The 13,091-nt window shown below is 47.6% G+C and overlaps 1 protein-coding gene across 7 annotated transcripts in view; it reads right to left on the reverse strand.

Annotated features, from left to right (window-relative positions):
• The window catches only part of LOC118389600 (dedicator of cytokinesis protein 3-like), a 454,681-nt gene that overhangs the window by 232,079 nt on the left and 209,511 nt on the right, over nt 1-13,091 (reverse strand). For all 7 annotated transcript variants that reach the window (XM_052526213.1, XM_052526214.1, XM_052526211.1 and 4 more), the window contains exon 5: nt 4,740-4,836. In XM_052526213.1, coding sequence (XP_052382173.1) covers nt 4,740-4,836 — 97 coding nt within the window. The remainder of the gene's footprint in view (nt 1-4,739; nt 4,837-13,091) is intronic.

Consider the following 13,091-nt stretch of genomic DNA (forward strand, 5'->3'; position numbering starts at 1 on the left):
TGACCGTGGATATAGAACTGACCCTGGATATAGAACTGACCCTGGATATAGAACTGACCCTGTTTATAGAACTGACCCTGGATGTAGAACTGACCCTGGATATAGAACTGACCCTGGATATAGAACTGACCCTGGATATAGAACTGACCCTGGATATAGAACTGACCCTGGATATAGAACTGACCCTGGATATAGAACTGACCCTGGATATAGAACTGACCCTGTTTATAGAACTGACCCTGGATATAGAACTGACCCTGGATATAGAACTGACCCTGGATATAGAACTGACCCTGGATATAGAACTGACCCTGGATATAGAACTGACCCTGTTTATAGAACTGACCCTGGATATAAAACTGACCCTGTTTATAGAACTGACCCTGGATATAGAACTGACCCTGGATATAGAACTGAGTTTATAGAACTGGCCCTGGATGTAGAATTGACCCTGGATACAGAACTGACCCTGTTTATAGAACTGGCCCTGGATACAGAACTGACCCTGGATATAGAACTGACCCTGGATATAGAACTGACCCTGTTTATAGAACTGACCCTGGATGTAGAACTGACCCTGGATATAGAACTGACCCTGTTTATAGAACTGACCCTGTTTATAGAACTGACCCTGGATGTAGAACTGACCCTGTTTATAGAACTGACCCTGGATGTAGAACTGACCCTGAATATAGAACTGACCCTGGATATAGAACTGACCCTGTTGATATAACTGACCCTGGATGTAGAACTGACCCTGGATATAGAACTGACCCTGTTTATAGAACTGACCCTGTTTATAGAACTGACCCTGTTGATAGAACTGACCCTGGATGTAGAACTGACCCTGGATATATAACTGGCCCTGGATATAGAACTGACCCTGGATATGGAACTGACCCTGGATATAGAACTGACCCTGTTTATAGAACTGACCCTGGATATAGAACTGACCATGTTTATAGAACTGACCCTGGATATAGAACTGACCCTGTTGATAGAACTGACCCTGTTTATAGAACTGACCCTGTTTATAGAACTGACCCTGGATATAGAACTGACCCTGTTGATAGAACTGACCCTGTTTATAGAACTGACCCTGGATATAGAACTGACCCTGTTGATAGAGCTGACCCTGGATGTAGAACTGACCCTGTTTATAGAACTGACCCTGTTGATAGAACTGACCTTGTTTATAGAACTGACCCTGTTTATAGAACTGACCCTGTTGATAGAACTGACCCTGGATATAGAACTGACCCTGGATATAGAACTGACCCTGAATATAGAACTGACCCTGGATATAGAACTGACCCTGGATATAGAACTGACCGTGGATATAGAACTGACCCTGGATATAGAACTGACCCTGGATATAGAACTGACCCTGGATATAGAACTGACCCTGGATGTAGAACTGACCGTGGATATAGAACTGACCCTGGATATAGAACTGACCGTGGATATAGAACTGACCCTGGATATAGAACTAACCCTGGATATAGAACTGACCCTGGATATAGAACTGACCCTGGATATAGAACTGACCCTGGATGTAGAACTGACCGTGGATATAGAACTGACCCTGGATATAGAACTGACCGTGGAATAGAACTGACCCTGGATATAGAACTGACCCTGGATATAGAACTAACCCTGGGTATAGAACTGACCGTGGATATAGAACTGACCCTGTTTATAGAACTGACCCTGGATATAAAACTGACCCTGTTTATAGAACTGACCCTGGATATAGAACTGACCCTGGATATAGAACTGACCCTGTTTATAGAACTGGCCCTGGATACAGAACTAACCCTGTTTATAGAACTGACCCTGGATGTAGAACTGACCCTGTTTATAGAACTGACCCTGGATGTAGAACTGACCCTGTTTATAGAACTGACCCTGTTTATAGAACTGGCCCTGGATACAGAACTGACCCTGGATATAGAACTGACCCTGGATATAGAACTGACCCTGTTTATAGAACTGACCCTGTTTATAGAACTGACCCTGGATATAGAACTGACCCTGAATATAGAACTGACCCTGGATATAGAACTGACCCTGGATATAGAACTGACCCTGTTTATAGAACTGACCCTGGATGTAGAACTGACCCTGAATATAGAACTGACCCTGGATATAGAACTGACCCTGTTGATAGAACTGACCCTGGATGTAGAACTGACCCTGGATATAGAACTGACCCTGTTTATAGAACTGACCCTGTTTATAGAACTGACCCTGTTGATAGAACTGACCCTGGATGTAGAACTGACCCTGGATATATAACTGGCCCTGGATATAGAACTGACCCTGGATATAGAACTGACCCTGTTGATAGAACTGACCCTGTTTATAGAACTGACCCTGGATATAGAACTGACCATGTTTATAGAACTGACCCTGGATATAGAACTGACCCTGTTGATAGAACTGACCCTGTTTATAGAACTGACCCTGTTTATAGAACTGACCCTGGATATAGAACTGACCCTGTTGATAGAACTGACCCTGTTTATAGAACTGACCCTGGATATAGAACTGACCCTGTTGATAGAGCTGACCCTGGATGTAGAACTGACCCTGTTTATAGAACTGACCCTGTTGATAGAACTGACCTTGTTTATAGAACTGACCCTGTTTATAGAACTGACCCTGTTGATAGAACTGACCCTGGATATAGAACTGACCCTGTATATGGAATTGATCCTGAATATAGAACTGACCCTAGATGTAGAACTGACCGTGGATATAGAACTGACCGTGGATATAGAACTGACCCTGGATATAGAACTGACCCTGGATATAGAACTGACCCTGGATATAGAACTGACCCTGGATGTAGAACTGACCGTGGATATAGAACTGACCCTGGATATAGAACTGACCGTGGATATAGAACTGACCCTGGATATAGAACTGACCCTGGATATAGAACTGACCCTGTATATGGAATTGATCCTGAATATAGAACTGACCCTAGATGTAGAACTGACCGTGGATATAGAACTGACCCTGGATATAGAACTGACCGTGGAATAGAACTGACCCTGGATATAGAACTGACCCTGGATATAGAACTGACCCTGGATATAGAACTGACCCTGTTTATAGAACTGACCCTGGATATAAAACTGACCCTGTTCATAGAACTGACCCTGGATATAGAACTGACCCTGGATATAGCACTGACCCTGTTTATAGAACTGGCCCTGGATGTAGAATTGACCCTGGATACAGAACTGACCCTGTTTATAGAACTGACCCTGGATGTAGAACTGACCCTGTTTATAGAACTGACCCTGGATGTAGAACTGACCCTGTTTATAGAACTGACCTTGTTTATAGAACTGGCCCTGGATACTGAACTGACCCTGGATATAGAACTGACCCTGGATATAGAACTGACCCTGGATATAGAACTGACCCTGTTTATAGAACTGACCCTGGATGTAGAACTGACCCTGGATATAGAACTGACCCTGTTTATAGAACTGACCCTGTTGATATAACTGACCCTGGATATAGAACTGACCCTGTTTATAGAACTGACCCTGGATATAGAACTGACCCTGTTGATAGAACTGACCCTGTTTATAGAACTGAACATGTTGATAGAACTGACCCTGGATATAGAACTGACCCTGTTGATAGAACTGACCCTGTTTATAGAACTGAACATGTTGATAGAACTGACCCTGGATATAGAACTGACCCTGGATATAGAACTGACCCTGTTGATAGAACTGACCCTGTTGATAGAACTGACCCTGGATATAGAACTGACCCTGGATATAGAACTGACCCTGGATATAGAACTGACCCTGTTGATAGAACTGACCCTGTTGATAGAACTGACCCTGGATATAGAACTGACCCTGTTGATAGAACTGACCCTGGATATAGAACTGACCCTGTTGATAGAACTGACCCTGTTGATAGAACTGACCCTGGATATAGAACTGAACCTGGATATAGAACTGACCCTGGATATAGAACTGACCCTGTTTATAGAACTGACCCTGGATATAGAACTGACCCTGGATATAGAACTGACCCTGTTGATAGAACTGACCCTGGATATAGAACTGACCCTGGATATAGAACTGACCCTGTATATAGAACTGACCCTGTTGATAGAACTGACCATGGATATAGAACTGACCCTGGATATAGAACTGACCCTGTTGATAGAACTGACCCTGTTGATAGAACTGACCCTGGATATAGAACTGAACCTGTTGATAGAACTGACCCTGTATATAGAACTGACCCTGTTTATAGAACTGACCCTGTTGATAGAACTGACCCTGTTGATAGAACTGACCATGGATATAGAACTGACCCTGGATATAGAACTGACCCTGTTGATAGAACTGACCCTGTTGATAGAACTGACCCTGGATATAGAACTGAACCTGTTGATAGAACTGACCCTGTATATAGAACTGACCCTGTTGATAGAACTGACCCTGTTGATAGAACTGACCGTGGATATAGAACTGAACCTGTTCATTGTGTGTTTTTCGTGTGTAAAAAAACATTTTGTTACTATTTTGATAGTGAATACTGCACGGTTGAGAAGGGCTTGTTCAGCATTTCACAAAAAAACTACAACTTGAACGTCCGCAGCGACACGCATTTTACATTTTACTTGGTCAGAAAATAAAATCTCAAGTTGACACAACATTTGTGCGTAAAAGCGTCACTCAGATCACAGATGTACTCACCACGTAGAGTTGCTTCCACGACAGGGCCCATTCCTGCAGAGTGGACGTCACCTCCGTCACAATGGGGTCTTCCAACGACACCACTGTCTCATACTGCCTGTAGAATACAAACAATAACTTAAGCTCTGTGAAACTAGTTGGTGAGGTTGCTTGTGTATCTAGACACAGAAACCCCGCACATACACACACACACACACACACACACACACACACACACACACACACACACACACACACACACACACACACACACACACACACACACACACACACACACACACACACACACACACACACACAGATGATTCACCACACAGCATCAAAATGGGGAGTGTGTGTGTGTGTGTGTGTGTGTGTGTGTGTGTGTGTGTGTGTGTGTGTGTGTGTGTGTGTGTGTGTGTGTGTGTGTGTGTGTGTACATGTTTAGATACCTGACATGCTGTCAACGTGTTTCTATCTACACCCAACAGAATATTTTTATCTAAGACTCCTTCCTAAATCATTCAGAAGTCAGACGTTTTAAAATCGCTTTGTCAAAAACTCAAACTGCCATTCTACAGCTCTCACAACACTAACAGTAAAACCCCCTCCCATCTCCTCTCTCTCAAGTGAAGTAGATATATACAAAAGTGAAATAAATAAAAATGAACAGTAAACATTACACTCGCAGAAGTTCCAAAATAATAAAGACATTACAAATGTCATATTAAGTATATGTACAGTGTTGTAATGGTGTACCAATGGTTAAAGTACACAAGGGAAAATAAATAAGCATAAATATGGGTTGTATTTACAATGGTGTTTGTTCTTCACTGGTTGCCCTTTTCTCAACAGGTTACAAATCTTGCTGCTGTGATGGCACACTGTGGAATTTCACCCAGTAGATATGGGAGTTTATCCAAATCGGGTTTGTTTTGGAATTATTTGAGGATCTGTGTAGTCTGAGGGAAATATGTCTCTCTAATATGGTCATACATTGGGCAGGAGGTTAGGAAGTGCAGCTCAGTTTCCACCTCATTTTGTGGGCATGAGTACACATAGCCTGTCTTCTCTTGAGAGCCATGTCTGCCTACGGCGGCCTTTCTCAATAGCAAGGCAATGCTCACTGAGTCTGTACATAGTCAAAGCTTTCCTTAATCTTTGGTCAGTCACATCGGTCAGGTATTCTGTGTACTCTCTGTTTAGGGCTAAATGCATTCTAGTTTGCTCTATTTTTTTCTTAATTCTTTCCAATGTGTCAAGTAATTATCTTTTTTTTGTTTTCTCATGATTTGGTTGGGTCTAATTGTGTTGCTGTCCTGGGGCTCTGTGGGGTGTGTTTGTGAACAGAGTCCCAGGACCAGCTTGCTTAGGGGACTCTTCTCCAGGTTCATCTCTCTGTAGGTGATGGCTTTGTTGTGGAAGGTTTGGGAGTCACTTCCTTTTAGGTGGTTATAGAATTTAACGGCTCTTTTCTGGAAATTGATCATTAGCGGGTATCGGCCTAATTCTGCTCTGCACAGAGGATATTTTTGCAGAATTCTGCATGCAGTCTCAATTTGGTGTTTGTCCAGGGGATGGTCTGGTCTGGTTTGTCCACTGTGCCAGGGGATGGTCTGTGTTAATATAGCACTGTGCCAGGGGATGGTCTGGTTAATATAGCACTGTGCCAGGGGATGGTCTGTGTTAATATAGCACTGTGCCAGGGGATGGTCTGGTTAATATAGCACTGTACCAGGGGATGGTCTGGTTAATATAGCACTGTACCAGGGGATGGTCTGTGTTAATATAGCACTGTACCAGGGGATGGTCTGGTTAATATAGCACTGTGCCATGCCAGGGGATGGTCTGTGTTAATATAGCACTGTACCAGGGGATGGTCTGGTTAATATAGCACTGTGCCATGCCAGGGGATGGTCTGGTTAATATAGCACTGTGCCAGGGGATGGTCTGGTTAATATAACACTGTGCCATGCCAGGGGATGGTCTGGTTAATATAGCACTGTGCCAGGGGATGGTCTGGTTAATATAGCACTATGCCAGGGGATGGTCTGGTTAATATAGCACCATGCCAGGGGATGGTCTGGTTAATATAGCACTGTGTCATGCCAGGGGATGGTCTGGTTAATATAACACTGTACCAGGGGATGGTCTGGTTAATATAGCACCATGCCAGGGGATGGTCTGGTTAATATAGCACTGTACCAGGGGATGGTCTGGTTAATATAGCACTGTACCAGGGGATGGTCTGGTTAATATAGCACTGTGCCAGGGGATGGTCTGGTTAATATAGCACTGTGTCATGCCAGGGGATGGTCTGGTTAATATAGCACCATGCCAGGGGATGGTCTGGTTAATATAGCACCATGCCAGGGGATGGTCTGGTTAATATAGCACCATGCCAGGGGATGGTCTGGTTAATATAGCACTGTGCCAGGGGATGGTCTGGTTAATATAGCACCGTACCAGGGGATGGTCTGGTTAATATAGCACTGTACCAGGGGATGGTCTGGTTAATATAGCACTGTACCAGGGGATGGTCTGGTTAATATAGCACTGTGCCAGGGGATGGTCTGGTTAATATAGCACTGTGCCAGGGGATGGTCTGGTTAATATAGCACTGTGCCAGGGGATGGTCTGGTTAATATAGCACTGTGCCATGCCAGGGGATGGTCTGGTTAATATAGCACTGTGCCAGGGGATGGTCTGGTTAATATAGCACTGTGCCATGCCAGGGGATGGTCTGGTTAATATAGCACTGTGCCATGCCAGGGGATGGTCTGTGTTGATATAGCACTGTGCCAGGGGATGGTCTGGTTAATATAACACTGTGCCAGGGGATGGTCTGTGTTAATATAGCACTGTGCCATGTCAGGGGATGGTCTGTGTTAATATAGCACTGTGTCATGCCAGGGGAGGGTCTGTGTTAATATAGCACTGTGTCATGCCAGGGGATGGTCTGTGTTAATATAGCACTGTGTCATGCCAGGGGATGGTCTGTGTTAATATAGCACTGTGCCAGGGGATGGTCTGGTTAATATAACACTGTGCCAGGGGATGGTCTGTGTTAATATAGCACTGTGCCATGCCAGGGGATGGTCTGTGTTAATATAGCACTGTACCAGGGGATGGTCTGTGTTAATATAGCACTGTGCCAGGGATGGTCTGTGTTAATATAGCACTGTGTCATGCCAGGGGATGGTCTGTGTTAATATAGCACTGTGCCAGGGGATGGTCTGGTTAATATAACACTGTGCCAGGGGATGGTCTGTGTTAATATAGCACTGTGCCAGGGGAGGGTCTGTGTTAATATAGCACTGTGTCATGCCAGGGGATGGTCTGTGTTAATATAGCACTGTGTCATGCCAGGGGATGGTCTGTGTTAATATAGCACTGTACCAGGGGATGGTCTGTGTTAATATAGCACTGTGCCAGGGGATGGTCTGTGTTAATATAGCACTGTGTCATGCCAGGGGATGGTCTGTGTTAATATAGCACTGTGCCAGGGGATGGTCTGGTTAATATAACACTGTGCCAGGGGATGGTCTGTGTTAATATAGCACTGTGCCAGGGGAGGGTCTGTGTTAATATAGCACTGTGTCATGCCAGGGGATGGTCTGTGTTAATATAGCACTGTGTCATGCCAGGGGATGGTCTGTGTTAATATAGCACTGTGTCATGCCAGGGGATGGTCTGTGTTAATATAGCACTGTACCAGGGGATGGTCTGTGTTAATATAGCACTGTGCCAGGGGATGGTCTGTGTTAATATAGCACTGTGTCATGCCAGGGGATGGTCTGTGTTAATATAGCACTGTGCCATGCCAGGGGATGGTCTGGTTAATATAGCACTGTACCAGGGGATGGTCTGGTTAATATAGCACTGTACCAGGGGATGGTCTGGTTAATATAGCACTGTACCAGGGGATGGTCTGGTTAATATAGCACTGTGACAGGGGATGGTCTGTGTTAATATAGCACTGTGTCATGCCAGGGGATGGTCTGGTTAATATAGCACTGTGTCATGCCAGGGGATGGTTTGTGTGGAAGATTAAATTGCTGATGTTCTCGCTTTTATAACAGTCAACAGAAAGTGTCTCTTGATTTTCCATAAGGAGCTCCATTTTGTGATCTTTTCTTGCCTTATCATTATTTACATACAATACAGAGGGTATTGTGTTTTAATTACCTCTGAACAGCGGGAGGGAGCTTCTAAGGCCTCTCCATTTGGTTGGGGTAGACTGTGCGACTCTCCTGCCATTGTTGGGCTAAAGGGCTTTGACACCTCTCACTTGACACGTCAGTGCTAATTGAATTTGTATCAAGCTTGGCAGCCTTCATTTAGCATTCAGTCATTATAAAGTATTTTTTCTTCTTGGCTATTGGAAATGAAATATAGTTTCAGACTAAACATTACTCACTCAGTTCCAGGTTGGATGGTGTTTTTCAGTGTTTTCAGGTTTCTGAGAATTTAGAGTTGGAATAATAATCTCCCTCCTTCTCTCCCTCATTCCCTCTCCCTCATTCCCTCCCCCTCTCCCTCCTTCTCTCCCCCTCTCCCTCCTTCTCTCCCCCCTTCTCTCCCTCCTTCTCACCCCCCTCTCCCTCCTTCTCTCCCCCCTCTCCCTCCTTCTCTCCCCCTCTTCCTCATTCCCTCTGCCTCCTTCTCTCCCCCTTCCCTCCTTCTCTCCCCCTCTCCCTCCTTCTCTCCCCCCTCTCCCTCCTTCTCTCCCCCTTCCCTCCTTCTCTCCCCCCTCTCCCTCCTTCTCTCCCCCCTCTCCCTCCTTCCCTCCCCCTCTCCCTCCTTCTCTCCCCCTCTCCCCTCCTTCCTCCCCCTCTCCCTCCTTCTCTCCCCCTCTCCCTCCTTCTCTCCCCCTTCTCTCCCTCCTCTCCCTACTTCTCTCCCCTTCCCTCCTTCTCTCCCCCTCTCCCTCATTCCCTCTGCCTCCTTCTCTCCCCTTCCCTCCTTCTCTCCCCCTCTCCCTCATTCACTCTCCCTCCTTCTCTCTCCCCTTCCCTCCTTCTCTCCACCCTCTCCTCCTTCCTTCTCTCCCCCCTCTCTCCTCCCCCCTTCTTCTTTCCCCCTTCCCTCCTTCTCTCTCCCCCTCCCTACTTCTCTCTGCCCTGTCCCTTTTTCTCCCCATTCCCTCTCCCTCCCCTCTCCCTCATTCCCTCCTTCTCTCCCCCCTCTCCCTCCTTCTCTCCCCCTCTCCCTCCTTCTCTCCCCCTTCCCTCCTTCTCTCCCACCTCTCCTCCTTCTCTCCCCTCTCCATCCTTCTCTCTCCCCCCTCCCTACTTTTCTCTGCCCTGTCCCTCCTTCTCTCCCCCCTCTTCCTCCTTCTCTCCCCCCTCTCCCTCCTTCTCTCCCCCTTCCCTCCTTATCTCCCCCCTCTTCCTCCTTCTCTCCCCCTTCCCTCCTTCTCTCCCCCCTCTCCTTCCTTCTCTCCCCCTTCCCTCCTTCTCTCCCCCCTCTTCCTCCTTCTCTCCCCCTTCCCTCCTTCTCTCCCACCTCTCCCTCCTTCTCTCCCCCTCTCCATCCTTCTCTCGCCCCCCTCCCTACTTTTCTCTGCCCTGTCCCTTCTTCTCCGAATTCCAATTCCCTCTCCCTCCTTCTCTCCCCCTCTCCCTCCTTCTCTCCCCCTTCCCCCCTTCTCTCTCCCCCTCCCTACTTTTCTCAGCCCTGTCCCTTCTTCTCCCCATTCCCATTCCCTCTCCCTCCTCTCTCCCCTCTCCCTCATTCCCTCTCCCTCCTCTCTCCCCACTCCATCCTCCTCTCTCCCCCCTTCCTACTTCTCTCTGCCCTGTCCCTTCTTCTCCTCATTCCCTCTCCATCCTTCTCTCGCCCCCTCCCTACTTCTCTCTGCCCTGTCCCTTCTTCTCCCCATTCCCCTCCCTCCATCTGTATTTCTGTCCCCCCCCCCTCTGCCTCCCTTCACTCCCTCCCTCCCCAACTCCGCTCTCACAATCCCTATAACTGATTAGCATCTCCCAACCCTAAAATGTAACACACAATGAGATGAACATGCTGTCTCAGTAGAGGGGCCTCCGCTCCAGGCCCCCTGACTCCACAGCTGCTAGAAAAACATATTGTCATGAATGTCCTGTGAGGATCACAATGGGTCAGATCAGCTTGGCAATGGCTGACAGTAACCAGGCCCACTCAGACAGTAACCAGGCCCACTCAGACAGTACCCAGGCCCACTCAGACAGTAACCAGGCCCACTCAGACAGTAACCAGGCCCACTCAGACAGTAACCAGGCCCACTCAGACAGTAACCAGGCCCACCCAGACAGTAACCAGGCCCACTCAGACAGTAACCAGGCCCACTCAGACAGTACCCAGGCCCACTCAGACAGTACCCAGGCCCACTCAGACAGTAACCAGGCCCACTCAGACAGTAACCAGGCCCACTCAGACAGTAACCAGGCCCACCCAGACAGTAACCAGGCCCACTCAGACAGTAACCAGGCCCACTCAGACAGTAACCAGGCCCACTCAGACAGTACCCAGGCCCACTCAGACAGTAACCAGGCCCACTCAGTCAGTAACCAAGCCCACCCAGACAGTAACCAGGACCACTCAGACAGTAACCAGGCCCTCTCAGAGGGGTGAGGGGGTTCTGCTGGATGGACAGCTCACACCCTGTTATAAATTACAGGAGAAGGGGACTATTTATTAATCTACAGTATGAACAAAAGGAGATCAGAACATTGCCAGGTTGCAGCTGTGCGTGTAAAGTGGTCTGAATCCTGACCCATGAACAATCAACACGAGGTGTAGGTGAAATGCTCATCTCCCAGACAATCACCCAATACGGCTGATTAGCTGTCTTAAGTCAGATATCGAGAAAAGTGAATCTAAGAGGGACCATCATACTACTCTTTTCAAATCACCGTAGTATGTTACTCTCATCACCCCAATGGCAACCGTCGAGGCAGCTGCCTATCTTCCAGAGGGAACAACAATAGACAACGGGAAAGGGGAGACCCCTTTCAGACAATCAGAGCTATTCAGCCTTCCTAAGGAGGGCTGGTTCCGACAGATATAAACAGTGAACAAAGGCATTCACACGTAAATACATTCATGATTTATTATTCCAGTTTCAAAAATGGTCTTTTAGACATTAAAATGTACGATGCATTATGTGGGCTGAATGCTGTATCAACACAGAATAACATTATGGTAGTTGACTGTCCACGTATTAAGCATCATTTATTCGCATCACTTTACTAAAATATTTCAGTTGTTCTGTATTTTACATTTGTTTTATTTGATGACTTTATTATTTAATTCCAAGTCATCATCTCGTCTCTTATAGAGCTGCTGTCTGACAAAAAAAAAACACTATTTTAGTAGATCTTCAAAGTAAATAAGGCATGCTACTATGACTGCTGAATACCAACTATCAATCACTTAGATCATGTGTTTTCAGGTGGAGATACCTCGCGAAGGAACAACTGCTCTCTATTCCTCTCCATCGTGCTGTTCTTCTGTCTCTTCTCTCCGTCTCCATGTCTGCACTACACCGACTGGACAAGTAGCCACGCAATGGATTATGGTCATTGTAGTTAATTACCACATTTTCTGCGTCAAACTATGTAGAAATATTGGCCTGTTGGAGACTGTCACGACTTCCTCCGAAGGTGGCTCCTCTCCCTGTTCGGGCGGTGCTCGGCGGTCGTCGTCACCGGTCTACTAGCTGCCACAGAAGGTGGCTCCTCTCCCTGTTCGGGCGGTGCTCGGGGGTCGTGTCACCGGTCTACTAGCTGCCACAGAAGGTGGCTCCTCTCCCTGTTCGGGCGGTGCTCGGCGGTCGTCACCGGTCTACTAGCTGCCACAGAAGGTGGCTCCTCTCCCTGTTCGGGCGGTGCTCGGCGGTCGTCACCGGTCTACTAGCTGCCACAGAAGGTGGCTCCTCTCCCTGTTCGGGCGGTGCTCGGGGGTCGTGTCACCGGTCTACTAGCTGCCACAGAAGGTGGCTCCTCTCCCTGTTCGGGCGGTGCTCGGGGGTCGTCACCGGTCTACTAGCTGCCACAGAAGGTGGCTCCTCTCCCTGTTCGGGCGGTGCTCGGCGGTCATCGTCACCGGTCTACTAGCTGCCACAGAAGGTGGCTCCTCTCCCTGTTCGGGCGGTGCTCGGGGGTCGTGTCACCGGTCTACTAGCTTCCACAGAAGGTGGCTCCTCTCCCTGTTCGGGCGGTGCTCGGGGGTCGTCACCGGTCTACTAGCTGCCACAGAAGGTGGCTCCTCTCCCTGTTCGGGCGGTGCTCGGCGGTCGTCACCGGTCTACTAGCTGCCACAGAAGGTGGCACCTCTCCCTGTTCGGGCGGTGCTCGGCGGTCGTCACCGGTCTACTAGCTGCCACAGAAGGTG

Source organism: Oncorhynchus keta, chromosome 10, assembly GCF_023373465.1.
Source record: "Oncorhynchus keta strain PuntledgeMale-10-30-2019 chromosome 10, Oket_V2, whole genome shotgun sequence".
NCBI lineage: Eukaryota > Metazoa > Chordata > Actinopteri > Salmoniformes > Salmonidae > Oncorhynchus > Oncorhynchus keta.